The 20014-nt window shown below is 54.6% G+C and overlaps 2 protein-coding genes across 3 annotated transcripts in view; one reads left to right on the top strand and one right to left on the bottom strand.

Moving 5' to 3' along the window:
- The window catches only part of USP42 (ubiquitin specific peptidase 42), a 35578-nt gene extending 19602 nt beyond the window's left edge, over nt 1–15976 (top strand). For both annotated transcript variants that reach the window (XM_045576434.1, XM_036424613.2), the window contains 11 exons: nt 728–810; nt 1899–2010; nt 2795–2935; nt 3120–3220; nt 4323–4476; nt 6829–7548; nt 7664–7758; nt 9659–11131; nt 12104–12405; nt 13935–13975; nt 14987–15976. In XM_045576434.1, the coding sequence (XP_045432390.1) occupies nt 728–810; nt 1899–2010; nt 2795–2935; nt 3120–3220; nt 4323–4476; nt 6829–7548; nt 7664–7758; nt 9659–11131; nt 12104–12405; nt 13935–13942 (3189 nt within the window). In that variant the 3' untranslated portion in view covers nt 13943–13975; nt 14987–15976. The remainder of the gene's footprint in view (nt 1–727; nt 811–1898; nt 2011–2794; nt 2936–3119; nt 3221–4322; nt 4477–6828; nt 7549–7663; nt 7759–9658; nt 11132–12103; nt 12406–13934; nt 13976–14986) is intronic.
- Nucleotides 15977–16171: 195 nt separating this feature from the next.
- CYTH3 (cytohesin 3) overlaps nt 16172–20014 on the bottom strand; it is a 39513-nt gene continuing 35670 nt past the window's right edge. Inside the window, exons 10-13 of the mRNA XM_036424627.2 lie at nt 19433–19509; nt 19284–19355; nt 19056–19210; nt 16172–18471 (exon numbers count right to left, since the gene is read on the bottom strand). Coding sequence (XP_036280520.1) covers nt 18399–18471; nt 19056–19210; nt 19284–19355; nt 19433–19509 — 377 coding nt within the window. The 3' untranslated portion in view covers nt 16172–18398. The remainder of the gene's footprint in view (nt 18472–19055; nt 19211–19283; nt 19356–19432; nt 19510–20014) is intronic.

The raw sequence follows: 20014 nt of genomic DNA, 5'->3' as shown, positions 1-20014 counted from the left end.
TTCCTGTCTCTGATACACCCTGTCCCAGAGTGTTAGTTACTCCGTCCACAGCAGGGCCACTGAACTCCGGCCACTTGCTGTTTTCCTTTCAATCTACTTGGCGTTTGTGTGATGGTCCAGTGAGTGGGTAGACAGTTACATGCCTGATTCCAAGCTGGTAGATACTTGGTTTGTTTCCACTTTAGACTATTTTAAAGAATGCTTCAGCCAGCAGCCCCTTTACAGATTTTTGTTCACTTTAATCTGATCTTTTTTTTAAAAAAAATATATTTTATTGATTTTTTACAGAGAGGAAGAGAGAGGGATAGAGTTAGAAACATCAGTGAAAGAGAATCATGGATCAGCTGCCTCTTGCACACCCCCTACTGGGGATGTGCCCACAACTAAGGTACATGCCCTTGACCGGAATGGAACTGGGACCTTTCAGTCCGCAGGCAGACGCTCTATCCACTGAGCCAAACCGGTTTCGGCCTGATCATTTTTAATGGGAAGGGAAATAGCTGGATGTGTCCACTTATAAAAATGAATGCCATAGTAACAGAGCATTTCCTTTTAAAAAAAATTGATTTGAGAAAGGAAGAGGGAGAGAGAGAGCATGGGTTGGCTGCCTTCTGCACATCCCCTTCTGGGGAGTGAGCCACCGCCGGGCTTGTGCCCTGAGCAGGAGTCAGACCGGTGGCTTGTCGGTCCGCGGCAGTGAGGTAACGGGCGCTGCTTCTCTTCCCAGGCCGCTCAGAGTGTGAACAAGGCGCTGGAGCAGTTTGTGAAGCCGGAGCAGCTGGACGGCGAGAACTCGTACAAGTGCAGCAAGTACGACAGGGTGCTGCCCAGTGTGTGTGTGGGGGGGGTCCCCAGCTGCCGATGCCATCTGGGGAGACACTGCGTCTGTCCTCCGGGCCAGGGCGTGTCCTCTAGAGCAGATGTGGGCATCACGGGGGGGGTGGCAGGGAGAGCAGAGGTAAGCCCACTGCCAGGGAGGGGCGCCGGGTGACAGCCCAGCAGCATGTCATCCGCTCTGTGGTCAGGTGGGCTAGCAGCAGCCACTTCCTCCTGGCGCTTCTCTCTGCTTCTCCCAGGATTGCTGGTGGTGTCTTCTAGAAAGCCCTTAGTTTTGGTTAATTCTTCCCCTGAAGTCAAGAGAGCTTGTTTTCAGAAAGCCTTGGTTGTAAGTTTAAGTGGAGTTTCATTTTTAAAAAATATATTTTATTGATTTTTTACAGAGAGCAAGGGAGAGGGATAGAGAGTTAGAAACATGGATGAGAGAGAAACATCGATCAGCTGCCTCCTGCACCCCCCGTACTGTGGATGTGCCCGCAACCAAGGTACTTGTATGCCCTTGACCGGAATCGAACCTGGGACCCTTCAGTCCGCAGGCCAACGCTCTATCCATTGAGCCAAACCGGTTTTGGCAGTGGAGTTTCATCTTAGAGTCAGACGGTACTTGTTCTTATCAAATACTCCTTCTGTGGGAAGAAGGCTCCCTTCTGTCCCAGCCACAGGGTTTCCCGAGTTAAACTCCACGGACATTCCTAATCATTAGATTTCCTCCTTTTGTATCTGAGATGTCTTTGTTTTCACAGAGTTATGCCAGCCTGGAAATCTGGTGGTTTTGGTTTGTTTGGAGTTGACAGAAACTCTATTAAACTAATTTGAGAATATCAGTGACGTGTGTGGCTGTGCCCTCATAATCTCGCAGCTTCCTTTCCCTGTCATGCTGACTAAGCAGTTTCTCTGTATTTTAAAATTTTGCATTTTCACTATTGGTTGAAAGGGTTGTTTTTCTCATCTAGTACCCTTTGGAAACTTAATTTAAAATGTTTAGAGAAATAACAAGGGGAAGACCAAAATAGAAGAAACATACTTAATCTTCTTAATTATTTGTTTCTGCTTATTTCAAGATGTAAAAAGATGGTTCCAGCTTCAAAGAGATTCACCATACACAGATCCTCCAATGTTCTCACACTTTCTCTGAAACGCTTTGCAAATTTTACCGGTGGAAAAATTGCTAAGGTTTGTAGACATTAGTAACCTTTACGCTGAGCCTTTCAAGGCTCAGTGTCATTAGCTATTACGGGTTATAAACAATCTAACTGAACAGTTTTGTTACCTGATTTTCTAAATTCTTCCAGCATTGGTGTCAGAAGAAAATGTCAAAGCATTGAGCCAGTAGTGTATCTTGTGTGTTTATGAATGTGTGTGTTTTTCTATCTCCTGTAGCTGGTTAGACTTTCCGATAATAAAATCGGTAGTTTATCTGAATTTGCACTCCATGGTCAGTGAGGTAGAGAGAGAGTGTCATTTGAAATCCTGCTCCATCTGGCCACTCTTCCACTTTGGTTTTCTTGGTTGGTTGTTTTCTGATTGGTAATACATTGATTTTCCCATTTCCTTTCCACGTTCTGAAGATTGAAAGTGGTCAAAAAGTCCGTGACATGCAAAAGAAATAATCCATTCCTGAGTTATTAAAAATAAAAACAAGTGATGATGAAAGCCCAGAATTATCATTTTATAACATCTCTTTGGATTAATTTGAAGAATTAATATGGATCCTTAATTGTTCAAAGAAAATAAAGAATACAAAGGGATTTCATTAAATACACCTAGATTCAAATATGTTCCAGGTTAACCCAGTCTTTTGAAATGGGGTCCCGTGGATTAGGTTTCTGCTAGAGTGTCACAGGGCGTAGTGTCTGCAGGCACTCTGCCCTACACCCCCTCAGTACCCCACACCCAAACATGGGACGATCTGTGCTTTCAGAAATATGTTCCTTTTCCTCCTTCCATTTCTGTTTAGGATGTAAAATATCCTGAATATCTTGATATTCGACCATACATGTCTCAACCAAATGGAGAACCGATTATTTATGTTTTGTATGCAGTACTGGTACACACTGGTTTTAACTGCCACGCCGGCCATTACTTCTGCTACATAAAGGTGAGCTGTGTGGATTTGTTAATGTCTATTTACAGTACACTGTAAGGGGGCACTGGTGTTTTGGGGGGAAGGTGGGACTTTACAGTTAAAATGTGCAGTTACATTTTTTTTTTACATTTCTCTAGCTCGGTGTTCCCTGATCCTCTAATCATATCGAATCTCTCTTTTATTGGCTCCCTTGCAGGCGAGCAATGGCCTCTGGTATCAGATGAACGACTCCATCGTATCTACCAGTGATATCAGATCGGTACTCAGTCAGCAAGCGTATGTTCTCTTTTATATCAGGTATTGTCAAGAGAACAGATTTTCAAGTTTTCTGTTATTTTATTTCTCTTCATCTCATCAACATATTTAGATTCACAATGTGGACCCTTATTGGGTTGTTTTTAAAACTGCAGCTTGCTGCTTGGGAGAGTAAGGAATGTCACTTTTACAGATGGGTCCTGAGTATGCTTTAGCGTCCAGCTGTTTGGCAGGTTAACCACAAACACGTTCAGAGGAAGAGAAGGCGTTGGCTAAGGAGGGCAGGCTTTGGCTCAGAGGAGGGGGAAGGGGCTCAGAGCACTGAGTGTGGTCCTCTCTCAGCTGCTGAGCTCACGCAGGCAGCCTCCTTCCTGGATCAGCCTGGGCAGCGATATCACCTCTGCTCATTTCTCTCTTGCTCTTGCTGAAGACTGATTGGCTCATTCCATTGCTGGAAGGGCGTGGCCTTGAGAAACTCAGGTGTGCTTCAAGGTATTCATTTATGACAGCTGATCAATTGTAGAATGATCAGATAAATTACAGCAAATCCATATGTTGGAATATTATGCAGTTGTTAAAAGTTATTTGTATGAAGCCTTTTTTAGTGACATGAGAATGTGCTCAATAAATAATGGCGGAAAAAGCAGTTTGAAATTTTATACTGCTGACAAGCCAGTATAGGCTAAAGTGTAGAGCAGCCATCACCAACCTTTCGGACCTAACGGACCGCCGCCGGTTGGTGACTGCTGGTGTAGAGGAGACTCTTAAATCTGAATAGCAGATTCCTCTCAGGGGTGTGCAGCATGGTACAACCAGGAGGTCACGTTCCATTCACATGCTCTGGTTGTGGGCTCAATACCCAGTAAGAGGCGTGCAGGAGGCAGCCGATCAATGATTCTCATATTGATGTTTCTACCTCTCTCCCTCTTCCTTCCTCTCTGAAATCAATTAAAAAAAAATTTTTTTAAGTACCATTCACCCAATTACCTGGTTATCTCCCGATCTGAGCACCTGACATTGACCTTGACCTAAAAGCCCGAGTGCATCTCTGTTCGCTGTTAATCTCTTACCTGGGAGTCATAAATGAGCCTCTTCTAAGGAGATGTCCTGTGTAACCCTAAGCATTGTTGCTCTCCATCCCCAGGTCCCATGATGTGAAAAATGGAGGTGAACTTACTCATTCCGCCCACGGCCCCGGCCAGCCCTCTCCCCGACCCATAATCAGTCAGCGCGTCGTCAGTAACAAACAGGCCGCGTCAGGGTTCATCGGGCCACAGCTTCCTTCCCACATGATAAAGGTAACTCCGCTCCACAGGTATTATAGAATGTAATCTTTATGTTAATTTTGAAATGTATCATTCAAACCTTCAGGCTAGCATGGCAGTAGTTGCCATGGCCTCATATGCAAATTAATTTCTTGTCAAAATAGTATATTCAAGCCATCTGTCTATATAAAAGGCTAAGTGACTGTGCATCTGTCCAACATCTGACCCACTGGCTGGTACATATTACACACACTGGCAATTTAAAAATAAACATTGACTCCCGCATGGGTGATACATGTAAAGCTCTCCCTGGTGCCAATCGCACACGTGTGTTTTGATCTGTCATTGTAGATGGTGAATTTAGTTGTTTTTGTTGGCATCAAACATGAACCACTTTGTGATTTATTCACCAGCCGGCTGGTACATATGATGTGCACTGGCAATCCTATATGATAAAAGCCTTATATGCAAATTGTCCCCTCAGACAGTTGTTCAACTGGGAGTTCGACCGCTTGCTATGATGTGTGCTGACCACCAAGGGGTGGCACAGAACATGCAGGCGTTGGCGACATGCTGTGACCTCTCTCTCGCTGGCTACCTGGGGGCGGGGGCTGATGGGGACGGAGGTGTGGGGTGTCCGCAGAGCTCACTCTTACTCCCCCTCCTACCTTCCTCCGGGACACCAGGGCTTGCATGCCGGGAAAGCCCCCACACTCAGGTGCTGCCCCGTACCAGCACAGCCTCTTCCGGGTGAGCTGGGCGCAGCTCCCGGGACCGCAGTATCTCACTGTATCTCCGTGTGGGGGCCCAGATGCCCAGAGCCCAGAGATCAGCTGGGACCTGCCCTTCCATGCCAGACGCTCACACTTCGATCACCGGCCAGGCTTAGGGACCGCACCCATGTACAGATTTCATGCACTGGGCCTCTAGTTTAAAAATGTTGACTGGCCCATGCACGACACATATAAAGTTCTCGCTGGTGCCAATCGCACGTGTGTTTTAATTTTATAATACTATATTATATATACTATTTTGAAATGAAATTTTTTGCAGTAACTTAATTACTGCATGAATCTTCTAATGAATTTCCTTTCAATGTATGTGAATCTGTGCACTGGGCCACTAGTTTATTATAAAATATTTCAAGTGCACAGCACATCTCAAGAGTATGGATGTAATGGTCAAAAAGCAGATCCTGGGTATAAGTGTATTTAAATGCTAGAGAGTTTAGCTCTTGTGCAGGACTACCATTCACTTGATGAAATATTTGGGGACCCTTCGTTAATGCTGGACTGTAGGGCAATGGCCCCGAACTGACAGAACACTTTCATTATGTCTGCTCAGCCCTTTCACGAGTGTGGTGCTCTGTGTGCAGCTGGGTGTGGCCACACTTGCAGGTGGCCTCTTGGGAGCACTGGTGACAGGCCTGGGTCTTGAGACGCTTTGTGGAGCAGAGGCCCACCTTTTGGTAGACTTCCGTGTGAGGTCGTGGACGGCTTGTCCACGTTGAAACAATCCCTGTCCTCTGTGCTGTAGTGTTTTCACCGCCATTCAGTTCAAGTTCATTTGGTTTAGAATCAGCAGACTGTCCAGTTGTGTGCTGTTCCTTGTGGACGTGGCAGTGTTAGGATTATAGCAGGAGTTACACATCTAAGGCCTCGGAGCTGGGCAGGCAGCGGGCTCCTGGATTGGAATCTTCATAAAGGTGGTATCAGGCATTGGCCAGCTGGAGAGCACAGGCTGTAGACTGAGTGGTGGCTGCTACTCCCAGCCCCACCCCATGGAACCTTTCAGTGTTCAGATAGGACTGATTCAGATATTTAGGAAAACGCTGTGAAGGCCAAACAGAATTCATCTGAGTCAGATTTCATCTGCGACCTCCAGCTTGCAGCCTCCGGACTGGAGCAGCAGCAGTTGGAGGCTGAGATTTAGAGAGATTGTTGGGGGAGGGGATGGCCTAGCTAGTGGTGCCTGAAGGCACTCTTCTCTGTCTGCCCACGTGACCAGCTCCCTACTACAGTGGCCAATGTCAACTCCAGCTGGCTGGCACTCCCTTCTACTGCACAGCTCTGGGCTCCCAAGAAAACCAAGGAGAACATATGAGACCACTCAAAGGGGCTATTCACTTCTGCCCCATTGGAGCAGAAAGAACATGGTCTGGGCCGTGTTTTCTGGCAAAAATAGTTGTCACTGTTTGTGGTTTAATTATCAGAAAACGATGACCTTGAAGGTTCACGCAGTAGGAGTGGGTGAGGAGAGGAGGCATTGCTAGGTGTGTGAAGCTTGTGGTTTATAAAGAAAAAGACCCCCTGGGAGGGTCTGTAGCCAGAATGGGATCTGTCTGTGACTGGAGTGCTCACCGGGCTGTGGTCTTCTCGCTTCCAGAACCCTCCTCACTTGAACGGGACCGGACCCTTGAAAGAAACGCCCAGCAGCTCCATGTCTAGTCCCAATGGGAACTCCAACGTCAGCAGGGCTGGTGCTGCTAACACTCCCACTTCTGTTCAGAACTGGTCAGTTGCCAGGGCCTCCGTTACCCCGGAGCATCCCAAGAAACAAAAAATCACCATCAGTATTCACAACAAGCTACCTGTCCGCCCAGGTCAGTCTCAGCCCAACCTTCACAACAATTCTTTGGAGAACCCTACCAAGCCCGTCCCCTCTTCTACCATTACCACTTCTTCTGCAATACAGTCTACCTCGAGTGCACCCACCACGTCACTTCCCAGTAAGGTCCCAAAGCAGACGGCCCCGAGCGAGTCCTGCTCCAAGCCCCTGGTGAACGGCAAGTCCAAGCTCAGCGCCAGCATCCTGGTCCCCTACGGCGCCGAGTCGTCGGAAGAGTCCGACGAGGAGGCCAAGGGCCTCTGCAGGGAGAACGGGCTCGGCCCGGCCAGGAGCGCGGCCTCTCGTGCTCTGGACGCTGAGGACGCCAAGGCCTCCCCGCCCTGGCTCCCCGAGCCTGTGACTGTCAGTGGTGCTGACGCCAGCGCGGACAGCGGCCCCAGGGAGAACGGCCTGTCCGCGGACGGCGCCGGCTGCCAAGCCCAGCCTGCCCTGCACTCGGAAAGCCCCTTCGAGAAGGCCAACGGCCTCCCTGGCAAGGTGAGGGGCCGGAGCGGGCGGGGGCTGTCTGCTTCCTTCGTGGTGGGTCCCGGGCTGGACGTCAGGCCGTGGGAGCAGCGACCAGAGTTGGAGCATCTGTCTGTGTTTTTTTCAGTTGATGCCCGCTCCTTTGCCGCCTCTTCTGGAAGACACAATCTTAGAGACTTTCAAACTCGGCCACAAAGGGAAAGGCCTGGCAGAGGAGACCAGGTAACGATGGCTTAGGAAACCCCAGGTGCCCTGGGCGTGTCACTGGCTTACCTCATCCCAGGAGTGACTGGAATGGTCTGTAAGCGTTTGTTCACTTGCTTTGGTAAAAAGCAAAGAAAAAAGGTGTCAGCTGGTGGTCCCAGAAAGCTTGATGCCCCCCGGCTAGCATGCCGCCACCCAGGCTGCCGTCAGCACCTGCTGCACTGGCCCTGGCCCTGCCTCGCCTCCTCCCAGGACAGGCCATACTTCAGCCGTCAGATGGCAAATACTGGGTCTTGCCCCCTCCCGAATCCCGAAACCAAATTTATGGATAAGATAGTCCCGCTTCCACATGATCATTTTAAGAACCAGTGGAGTGACCTAAGGGTAACGGGATAAAGGAAAGGAATGTGTGGGCGGCCAGGCGAGCTGCACTACGAGGCGCAGCGGTGCGGGGGGCGAGGTTTGCTGCGATGTGACAGCTGACAGTGCGGCCTCATGGCAGGAGCTCCACCACACGCACAGCCGCCGTCCGAGAAACGTGGCAGCCTGGCGGGCGGCGGCCTCCTGGCGGACGGCGCAGAGTGGTGGTCAGGCCGTCTCCAGCCATGCTCCTTGGGAGCGGCCAGTCATGAGGCACTGCCTGCCTTCATTGTGACAACCCAGAAACGCACCCCACATTTCAGAATGGCCCTGGTGGTGCCGCCTCACTGGCCACTGCAGGGAAGGCTGGCAGAGGACGCCCTGTCTGCCTGGAAGATGGAGCAGTGTGAACACTTGGCCACTGGCCTACAGGCTTCCCTGCGGTCACTCTCCTAGTCTGGCTTAGTTTGTCTTCACACTGATGTGCATGGGAATTACACAGCTAGCTGTGGAAACCAAGCCATGCATGCAGCTAGCTGTGGAAACCAAGCCATGTATGTAGCTAGCTGTGGAAACCAAGCAGTGCATGTAGCTAGCTGAGTAAACCAAGCCATGCATGTAGCTAGCTGAGTAAACGAAGCCATGCATGTAGCTAGCTGTGGAAACCAAGCCATGCATGCAGCTAGCTGTGAAAACCAAGCCATGCATGCAGCTAGCTGAGTAAACCAAGCCATGCATGTAGCTAGCTGCGTAAACCAAGCCATGCATGTAGCTAGCTGTGTAAACCAAGCCATGCATGCAGCTAGCTGTATAAACCAAGCCATGCATGTAGCTAGCTGAGTAAACCAAGCCATGCATGCAGCTAGCTGTGTAAACCAAGCCATGCATGTAGCTAGCTGTGTAAACCAAGCCATGCATGTAGCTAGCTGTGTAAACCAAGCAGTGCATGTAATGTAACCGGGTGTTTGTGCCATGTGCTGACTTGAGAATCTCACTGCCACGCTCTAGAAAACGTGTGTCGTGACCTCACGTGTATACCCTCTCCCAGATACCTTCCTGTAGAAAGGGGGCCCCTGTAGGGTGCTGACAGTGTCTGGCAGCTGTCACTAACCTCACACACACCGGAAGCTCCCGGCGATCAAGGGCAGAGTGTTGACCGGAGCCTCCGTGACCCTCACAGATTCGAGGCAGAGGGACCGGAGGAACAGTCCGAGCTCCCGGTCATCTGACTTGACTGCTCTGCTCAGTTGTTAGAAGGAGTCCTCCTGGAAACAGAAGCGCCTAGACCCTCAGAATTCTTGCTAAAAAATGGATAGGAGATAGGCTTGACATAGAATTTTATATTTTTACTTAATGAGGGAAAGACAATTTGACGTTTCAAAAAATGGTACATTCACTCACTATTGTGTTTCAGTGAGATACATTAAAGGCATAAAATGCCTAGTGAATAAATGTTTTGAAGCGTTTGTCCCTGTGAGCCAATGACAAGAACCCATAAAGCATGACAAGAACCCATGGCGAATGACTAATGTGTTTATTTGTCTTGTTGGGGCTGCAGTGCGCCTGGAGCAGACGGAAGCCAGACAGAGCGCCCTGAGGCAGGACCGGAGCCTGGCAGCCCGGCGCCTGACCCCGGGGAGGAGCTGGAGCCGGCCCCGGGGCCGAGCGGCAGATCTCAGACGGCTTCGCCGCTCCCGGACCCCGGCACCACGTCCACCAAAGAGCAGGCCCCTGAAAGCGTCTCGGCGGAGCCGGAGGAGCCTGTGCCCGGAGCGCCCCCTCTCTGCAGCGCCAGCAAGAGCACCGCCGGGGACGATCACCCCTCTCAGCCGGGCGGCCCTGGGGACTCCCCGGGGGATGAGAGCAGAGCGGCCCAGGACACGGCAGGGGCGCTCACCGACAGCCCCCGGGGCTCGGCCGCAGCGGAAGCCGCCGGGAGGTCAAGCCCGAGTCCCCCGGCACCTCCCGAGGGCGCCGGCGAGCAGGAGCCCCCGGTTCCCGGCAGCCGGGACCAGAGCCCAGATGTGGAGGCCGCTTCTCCGGTCCTAGACTCTCCTCAGGCCTCCGGGGCGCCTGCAGAGCAGCCCTCCTCCCAGGGGGACAGAGGCACCACGGGAAACCGTTCGGAAGGGCTGGGGGCTCCCGCGCAGAGCCCCGCGGAGCCGGGCGACGAGAGCCAGGCGGGGCAGGCGGGCCCGGCCCGGTCTCCGGCCAAGGAGAAGATCAGCCTCCGGAAGGTGGACCGAGGACATTACCGCACCCGGCGGGACCGCTCCTCCAGCGGGGAGCACGCGCGGGATAGCCGGAGCCAGACGGAGGACCGCCACCGCCGCCGGCAGCACTCCTCCCCGCGGGAGCGGCCGCGGCCGGAGCACTGCAGCGGCGGCCCGCACCACGCCTGTGCGCACCGCGGCCTGGCCCGGCACCGCCACCGCCACGCCCGCAGGGCCGGCTCCCACCGGGCCTGGCGGTCCCACCACTCGGAGAGCGAGCATGCCTGGGGCCGGGACAAGTACCACCCGGACCGGGCGCGGTGGGACCGGTGCCGCTACCAGCACGACAGGTACGCCCCGTACCCGGCCAGGGAGGCCTGGGCGTGGAGGCCCCTGCACGGGGACCGGGACTACGGCCGAGACCACGACCGCGTGGGCCAGTTCGGCGGCCGGCCCCACAAGGACTACTACGGAGGCAGGAAGGGCTACGGGCTGGCTGCCAGCGAGAGGGACCGGCACCACCTCGGCGGCCCCCGGGGCCCCCCCCACGCCCCGCCGCCCCGCCCCGAGAAGCACGCCGCCAAGATGGCACTCCCCGACGGCAGCAGCAGCCGCCTCGCCGACCGCGTTCACGGCCACGGGAATGTGAAGCCCCACAAACGGAGGTACGACGGCGCCGAGCACAGCGACCCCCACCCAGAAAAGAAAGCCTGGAGGAGCGCCCAGCGGGACCCTTCGGAGGAGCCCAGAGCGAAGAAGCACAAAAAGTCAAAGAAGAAAAAGAAATCCAAAGACAAACACCGCGAGCGGGACTCCAGGTGAGGCTGAGCGGCCGGCGGTGGGCGCGGCGGCTGGTTTGTATTTCTTAGCTCTGGGTTTGAGACGTCACTGTTTTTACAGATTTCTAAAGTTTAGCTCTGCCTTTAAGCCGTGTCTTACTTTAGTGTCACAAATGCCCAGAACCTCATTGTTCACCGTATCCCCGGTGTGAGGATGCTTACGCCGTAGGAGGCGGCGTGCGGTGCTCTGTATGGGAGGCTCGGGGGCTCTGCCTTCGCCGCTGGTGCCAGCACCCTTCCTGCCGGATTATCACTGTCTGTTCACACTTCCTTCTACCTCAGGCGACTGAGCGGGAGCCACGGTGGCGCTGACACTTCCTGCCCTGAGTGGGAGCTGGGGCGCGTCTTGGTTGTCTTTGTCTTTGTTTCTGTCCGTTTCTCAATTTGAAATTGAACTGGGATGTTTGTATTTGGAAAAGCTGAATTGGCCAGTGAGCATCCTGAAAATGACTTATCCATGATGACATGAGTGAGCACAAACAGAATTGCTCATGTCTGATAGGTCAGCAGCTTCCTCTGGTCCCACAAAGTCCCATCCTACACAGTATACCTTTGACATCCTTAAAATTGTAACCTTGGGGAAGAATACCAGGAGCCCTGGTAAATAGTGGTTCCTGGGGAAAGCGGCTCGCTGGCACCCCCGTGTGGCCGACACCTGCAGGAGGGTTCTCCCTCAGCCTCCAGGCTCAGAAGCAGCTCTGTGGGTCCTGCCTCTGGGATTTTGGCCGAACCCTTTAGGGCCTGAGCAAAGCTAAGGCAGCAGTGGGGTGGGGTTCAGTGGGTTTATTTATGGCGCTGGACTTTAAAAAATGGTCACGATGCATTTTAAATTAGAAACAAATCTTACCTGTGTTTGCATCCTGAGTGTCCACATTGTGGCTGTAAAAGCCAAGGACCGTTCTCTGTGAGTGTCTGTGTGGTGGGGTTTGAGGTCTGGCTTATCTCCCGCAGGCATCAGCAGGACTCGGACCTCTCGGCAGCATGCTCCGATGCTGACCTCCACAGACACAGGAAAAAGAAGAAGAAAAAGAAGAGACACTCAAGGAAATCAGAGGACTGTGGGCGGGACTCAGGACTGCACTTAGCGAAGGCCGCCAGCTCTGAGGCTCTTGACCGTTTCCGGAGAGCCGACGGCAGCCCCCGCCTCACCGACGGCCTGCCTCTGGAAGGCGTTGGACCTTTCCGTGAGAAAACAAAAGGCTTAAGGATGGAGAGCAGGGATGACAGGTGTCATCTGTCTGAGTGTGGCCAGGGTAAGACGAGATACTTGGACTTAATGTAGAAACCGGTCCTTTGAGAAAACGGGATTGGCACCTGGGAGGAAAAGCCAGAAGCCCCTCTCACCCGCTCCTCCACCCCCACCCCCCACCCCCGAGAATGCGGCCTGGAGCATGGCCCCTTAGCATTTGGGGAGCCCCAGCTCCATGGACCAGGCCTAGCAGAACCTGACACACACCTGGGACTTAGGGCTCCAGGCACCGAGCATTTTCCTCGGGAAGGGCTGGGACTTTGCTTTCAGACCATCTTTATCTCCTTCCTCCGGACTCAGACCTCTGCGTTCTGAGGGTAACAGAGGAGGGTGATGACGTGTCTCATAGGGATGTCAGCTGTCAGCCTGTCGTGCGGGCTCTGGCTCCTGGGAGGGCATCCCTGGGTGTCCGGTCTTGTCAGCTCTGCCCAGCTCTGCCCTGTGATTGTGAGGTCCTTTCTATCATCCCCTCCCTCTCCCCCTCCCAATCTGTGCGGTGACCTTCGCCCTTGGCGAGCAGCACGGTGTCTACAGATCACGATGTGGCCAGCGCCCCGGGGCAGCGCCAGCAGTTAGCATGGCTTCAGCCTCTCGGGGTTGGAGAGTCCAAAGGAGACGTCATTTCCTGTGGGAAGGGTCTGAGGGGATGTCGGGGTCGGGTTGCAGTGGGCACAGCCGGTTTATGGCCTTCGGTGGACAAAGTGTGCGGACCCGCCCTAGACCAAGGGTATTCTGTGCCTTTGTCACCTGGCTGCCCAGAAGCCTGTGGTTCTTGAGTGTCCTGACCTTGCCCAAGGTGTCCTGGGGCTGTCAGCCTGTGACTGCTGACTGGGAGGGCACCTGGGCCCAGCGTTGGCTGCTCCATCGGGAGGGGGTGGGGGAGTGCGGTGGGAGCTAGCAGCCCGCAGCAGCAAGAAGTGGCGCTGACGTGGGTTTACTGTTTTAAGGAATGAGTGCGTGTGTTCTTAGATTGGTTTCCCACGAACTGTCAGTATCTCTGCGCGATGAGGGGCTGTGTGCACAGGTCCAGGCAGCTCTGTTTCCGAGGCCGAGCCCACCTCACGGTGGCAGCCCTGCTCTGTCTCCAGGGCTGCAGTCAGGTCCTGCTCCCCCCCAGCACCTCCACTCTGAGCAGCCGGGCACCTGCCTGCCTGGCCCCTCCGTTAGGCCAGTCCCCTGGCCTCTGAGACAAGCATCCCTGTCAGTTATTGAGACACGTGTCCTCCGACCTGGAGTCCTTCACACTCGCTCTCTGGTTCATTAACCTGCCGTCTCTGGTCTAAGGCCTGCTCCTCCTCACGGGCACCCTGATGGGCCATGTCCACAGGGGATGCATGGCTTTCCCAGCTTCTCCCCGTGACCGATGTCTCCCCTCAGCCCCGGAAGAAGGGCCCCCGCACACACCTGTGCTTCCTGGCAGGAACGCGAGCCTGCCCGCCCTGGTTCTGAGCGGCCCCTGGCTGTGCCGGCACAGGACCAGACGGGCACCTGTGAGGCCATTAAACTGTCTCTTCACCTTTGCTTGCGTTCCAGGTGACTGAAAGCTTGGCCTCAAACAGAATTCACTAGTTACGGTAAGCTGTTTTGTGTCTGTCTCCCCATGACTGGCAGAGGCTGTGGGACATGGAGTTGGGGACACGGGGTGTGGGGGACAGGTGCGGGAGGCTCCCCAGCAAGGGCAGCTGACTGTCCCTGTCCTCCAGGCCGGCGCTGTGCTCAACACCCCGCCTTGTCAGCATCCTGGCCCAGGGACACTCCACCCCCTTCCTCGCCTCCTTGTAGAAAATGAGGGTATTGAAAGCATCAGAACAAGAGGGACTCACTCGGAGATGGAAAATCCAGTCTCCCCCACTCAGACAGTCTGGATGCCCGAGGGGTCCCTGGAACCTCCACCCCCTCCACACACTCTTGGGACAGAGCAATACAAACCAGAGGGAGGCTCCACCCCACTGTCTCTGGGCTAAGGCCCGCTTCTCCTCTCGTGACAGCTCCTCCTCACGTGACAGGCTGGCAGACCATGTCCACAGGGCGGTGCGTGGCTCTCAGGCTTCTCCCCATTTTCAACAGAAGGCTTTGCTTGGTTTGAATGAGGCCTGGTGTTTAGAGCAGATCCAAACCTGGTCTGTGCCCTGCAGCTGGCGTGGGGGACCTGCCCTTGCTGCGGGGAAGGGGAGAGGCAGCCATTTTGCCCAAATGTCTACTTTCTGCTCGGCAAGAGGGATACAAATGCCAGTGATGTGTCCACAGAAGGCTAACTGGCAGTCAGTCACCATGACTCACCAGTGTGTCCTCGGGGAGCCCAGTTAGGGACTTCAGGTGGAGCTGGATGGCCAGTCTGGGTTCGGTGAGCGCAGTCTGTGTCCAGCAGAGGGCACCCTCTGGCTGCACTGCCTGCTGGCTCGGCCCTGGGCAGCACGGTCTGGTGGGTCTGTCTGGAACCGCCCCGTCCCTTTGAGAGGCAGGCGGTGCTGCGGGAGAGCTTCCCTGAGGCCCGGCTGCTGCGGGTCCGCAGAGAGGCCTGGTGGGACGCAGAGGCCTGCTGGCCCGAGACCCTTTGCTCCAACTTCCTGCCTCTTGTCTTTCAGATTCAACATGTTCAACAGAAGCCATCCCCAACCCAGCTTAAATTATAAACATAGAAATAACTCTGTTCCAATCTGCGTGGTGCTTCTTTAGTAAATACTGTACAGATTTTACCATGGAGGACTTTTTTTTTAGTTTTTACCTTTTCTTAATTACCCTTATTCCAAATGGACGAACACTTTCTACAACTGCTGAGCATTGTAAAATACGTGTATATAAATCACATTAAAGTGACGCCCTGGACTAAAACATCTCAATGCTGCTTAATCACAGACTCAGGTTGATCTCTCGTATTCCACGTAACGTTCCTCCAAGTCAGACCTCCGCACGAGGCCAGCCGGGACCTGGGATCGTCAAGTACACACAGCTGACAGCGCGTATTTAATTTAAGGCTAGTGACCGCTCACGGCTCTCCGCTGACCGAGAGCAGTGTTCTCTGTAATGTCTGAGACTAGAAACGAACGTGCTTCATGTTTCCGTTTATTCAGGATTGGAAGGCGTATTTACAGACAAGTTCTGTTTTTGAACTTTGTGGAACTATTCCAATCAACTACCAGTTATGATGAGTATTTACATTATGAATGTATAATCCAGACATTATTTGTAAAGCCTACAGTACGTTTTTTATTACATAACACTTTTTATACAGTTTCTCTTGTCTTGACTATAATATTGGAGTCTGAGTTATCAGCTTGGTCCCTGAAAAGTTTCTAGTTACAGACAAAATCATACTGTGATTTTATTTTTAATATGGATATGCTATCAAACTGTGATACACTTATAATTCACTGGTCCTGCATCAGGAGACGGAGTGGGGACAACTGTATTTAATACAGTTCGTATCTGAATAATCTGTATGGTTTATACAGTTTGTGTTGTTCAGAGATGTCTAAAGTTTGATCTTTGTTTTTTTAAAGATTGAAAAGCACTTGCCCCACTGTAAATATACAGCATGTAAAATTTATATAGTATATAAATGGCAGCAAATTAAACACTTGGTGGCTTCTTTTTTACTGCTGTTTGCCCCGTTTGCTTACAGGTACGTGAATGACTTATTCCTGTTGCCTTCACTTTGTTAAAACTGCCAAAGCTCGGGGGGGGGGGGGGGGGGCACAGATGGGGGGAGGGATGGGGAGGGAGCTGGCTCCAGCAATCTGCTTTAAAGAACCAGTTCGGAGGCAGGATCGTTGTAACAATGATTTCCTTTTATTCGGTGAACATAGTATTTGGCAGCGACACACCCTCCGGTTTTACTATTTACAACAAAATACTGATGTAGGCTATTTCTTCATGCAAACTGTGGGAGTATATACATTGAATAAACACTCCAGGAATCAACATATATGTACATTATTCACATATTAACGATATGTACTGTAAATAGAATGTCTAAGAAAACATCAGTGTGGCCTCTGACCTACGGTAATTTCGCAAAGCGTGTCTATGTGGGTCTGCACCTTTACCTGGAAGCAGCTTCGGTTTGGACGCAGTTTGGTACCACATCAAACTGCTCAAACTGCCTGTGACCCTGAGGACGCCTGCTTGTCTGGGCTCCAACAGAGAAAGGAGGCCTCCCCCGCCCCCCGCCCCCCAGGCGGTGGGCGCTGCGTCTGCCCAGCGCCCTCCCCGCTGCCCTGGGTCTCGGGGAGCGTGTCTTTGGCCAAAGCGGGTAATAACTCAGCACTGAGCACACTGGCGCAGTGGGTGACGGCTACGGGCCTGCCAGGCTAATACTGTCACAGCACGACCTGCAGCTGGGGGCTTCCCGCAGCGTGAGGCAAGCACAGCTCTAGCACCATGGCTTTCTGCGCCGAGGCCTGCACAGGCGGCCAGAGACGCGTCCCACCGGGGTTTCCCACGCCCGACAGCCCTGTCTCTCAGGGTCCTACCTGGTCCCAGGACAACGTCCACGCCTGGTACCGATGCGGCGGGCCGTCCTGGGCAGGGGCCAGCCGCGGGGCGGCGCTGTCGCTCCGTGTTCAGAGGCCAGAGTTGCACACGCAGCAGCCGGGCGTTTTGAGGATGAAGACGTGCCTTTCTCCAAAACTAAAGCTTCGAGTTTGAGGAATGAGCACAATGCAAAGCCGAAGAGCTTGGAACAAGCCAGAAAGCCCGTCTGATGTCGGGGGGCCGTGGGCTCAGCCCTTTCAGTCGTGTGACTTAGAGCTACGTCAAGGTCAGCAGCTTGAGGCTCGGCCCACGGCCACCCAGCCTCAGGCCATGCTCAGGAGGCTCCTCTACGTCGTGCGGAGGCCGGTCTGACTGAGCCTCGGACCAGGCTCTCCCAAGAGGAAGGACGGACCGGGAGAGGAGCGATGGGCTAAAGCCCCCGGAGAAGCAAGCATGTGTCCCCAAGGACCAGCACGGTGCTGGCCCGCCCCTGTGCACCAGGGTCTGGGCTGGGACGTGCTGGGGCCCAGCCATCGCATCCTGACGTGACCGGGCCACCCGGTCCTGGGTTCGAGAGGTCCACGCAGCGAACACTGGGCCACACGGATGACAGGAGCCCTTGGTGCCACGTTGCCCCACTGCGCGCTCCACGTGACGGACAGGCCAGCTCCGACACGTGCAGTGACGTGTCCCCAGTCCCTCTCACACCGTCGCTTTCTACTGAGCAGCCTGGTCCACCGGCAGGTCAGTGACACCAGCTCCTTTCTGCACCGAGGATCTGAGCGAAGACTGGGCACAGCTGAACCAGCCACGCGTTCCGTGGAACCAGGTGGAACTGCTGCGTGAGGGGTCCACGTGGCAGCTCCGTCTGGTCCCACACAGAGTCTGTGCGGGGCTCAGCAGTGATGGGACAAAAGCCTCCCATGGTAAGTGTTGCTGATGGGCCTTTTGAGAGTCTCTGGGGGCCTCCGAGCCAGGCTGAGGTCCCCCGGGCGTCGGACCCTGTCCCAGGAGGGATGGGGCGCCCAGCGCAGTGCTGCCCCGGCTGCTGCACATATAGCGTCTGCGTCACTCCCATCCGTGCACCGGATATGCTTGTGGCGGGTGTTATGTTTATAGCTGCCGTTCTAAAAATAGTACATTAGTATCTTTCATAATTTCAGGATATAAAAAGGCATATAAAAGCTATAGTCCTATGTATCTGAGAAAAAAATCTGAATAAAAAAGTGGTAGCTTTTCTTTCCTGTTTTGATATAAAACAGAAGCTTCTAGAACAGTGAACACCACGCATGAGCACGTGTGGTGACAGGTAGGAGCGAGGTTCCTTGGCAGACCTCGCGCCCGAGTCCGCGGCTCGGCTCCCGGTGCTGCTGCCACGGGGAACCGCGAGGAGGGGGAGGGCTTGGCGGGGGCGTCGTGTCGCTCCGCAGACGCGGCCCATGAAGCTTCGGGGGCCCGCGGGCTGCCTGCCCGGCCCCTCGGCGGTGCGTCTGGGTTTTCCTTTTACCTGTTCAGGCGGGGAAGCTACTTCTTATTGGCAATCCTCCTCTTCCGCGTGGCCAGCATGTCGTAGAACGGGTCCCTGCTGATGCTCGCCCTGGGGAGACGGACACGGCTGTCAGCGCCCCTCAGCCGCGGGCTCCCAACCAGAGGCCCGAAGCAGACTGTGCACAGGCACACACGGGCGCACACAGGCGCACACACGTGCACACGCTCCCCCACTCCCACTTGGCTGTGTGCTGGAGCCTGTGCTGTCAGCCCCAACGTCTGTGCCTCCAGCTCATCACACAAGGCCTGACTCCAGGGGACAGCGGCGGCCGGGCGTGGCCAGGCCCCTGCTCCGTGGTGTCGGAGGCCCCGGTCTCAGGAGAGGACCATTTAGGCCACTTGCCTGTGTTCTCCTCCTGGCTTTACATTCCCACTCTTACGAGAGTGCTCATCTCACCCCAGGCTCCCCCATCGCCCCAATAAAAGCAGCCCCCAGGCCTGGGACGCTATCCCGCCCACTGCCCGGCCGGCTCGCAGGGTGGCCCCCTAAGCGGTCACTCCAGGTCCTGTAGGCGATGGATCTGCACCTTTTATAATATACGCTTTCTGATGGCTCCCGAGGGCGCACTGCGATCCTAAGAATCGAGGCTTTTAGCAACGACCTCGCTGAGAGCCCGAGCCGGCCGGCCTCACCTGATGGACTTGATCCACTCCTCCTTCTCCTCGGGGCTGGGCGCTGAGATGCGGTACACCACGTGGTTGCCCTCCACCACGCGGCCGTCCGCCTCCGTCTTGCAGGCTTTGATGAGCTGCCCCTTGTGGCTGGGGTTATAGAGCTCGAAGCAGTGCTGGGGGGACACGGGGGCGTCAGCGAGGGCAGGAGAGTGGGCGAGGGCAGAGCCGGCGGGAGGGGGCGCTTACGGGCTTCCGGGGGTCCTCCACCTCCCGGATGCTGAGGTTCTCCAGCGGGATGATGCCCCGCGGCTCCTTGTCCTGCGGGAGAGCGAGCCCGCGGTCAGCCTCCGCACGGCTGCCGGGGCCTGCCGGGGGGGCCGGGCCCCGCCGCTTACCGTCGTGTACTCGAAGTAGTAGAGGCAGTTGTCCGTGAGGATGAACCACCGCCGCTTCCAGGTCTTCACACGGCCGCCTGCAGGGAGGGCGGTGAGCCGGGCGGGAGGACTGGCCCGGCCGCCAGAGGCCCGGGAGCCCCCGGTGTGACAGGTCCTTCCTCTGAGCGCACGGCCGTCGTCCGACACTCGGCCGGATCCTGCCCACCGGACACACGGGCGCGGCCCGGGCTCTGCTGGTCCGCGTCACCCCACCCACCGGGCCTGCCTCCGCCCCAGCCCGGAGGCACCCACACAACTCCACTGCCATTGAAAGGGCTTAACTCCCCACAGGAAAGACACGTCCGCCCACCCGCCCAGGGCTCAACTCCCGGCAGGCTCTGGTCACATGACCGAGCTCTGCGCGGCCCTGGGACCCATCAACATCAATTACTCCTCGGCCGGGAGCTATTAGATTGGATTAATCTCTTAACAAGATCTGGGACACGCATGTAAACACACAGCTCAGCTGTGCCCAGGCCTTTCTCTGTGGAAGAGAAATCCTTTTTGACCCTTACATGTCCAGCAGAGGCAAACGGACTTCAG

This window comes from Pipistrellus kuhlii, unplaced genomic scaffold, assembly GCF_014108245.1.
Source record: "Pipistrellus kuhlii isolate mPipKuh1 unplaced genomic scaffold, mPipKuh1.p scaffold_m20_p_8, whole genome shotgun sequence".
Taxonomy (NCBI): domain Eukaryota; kingdom Metazoa; phylum Chordata; class Mammalia; order Chiroptera; family Vespertilionidae; genus Pipistrellus; species Pipistrellus kuhlii.
The sequence above is the reverse complement of the archived record's forward strand: the minus strand, read 5'-3'. Positions and strand labels throughout refer to the sequence as shown.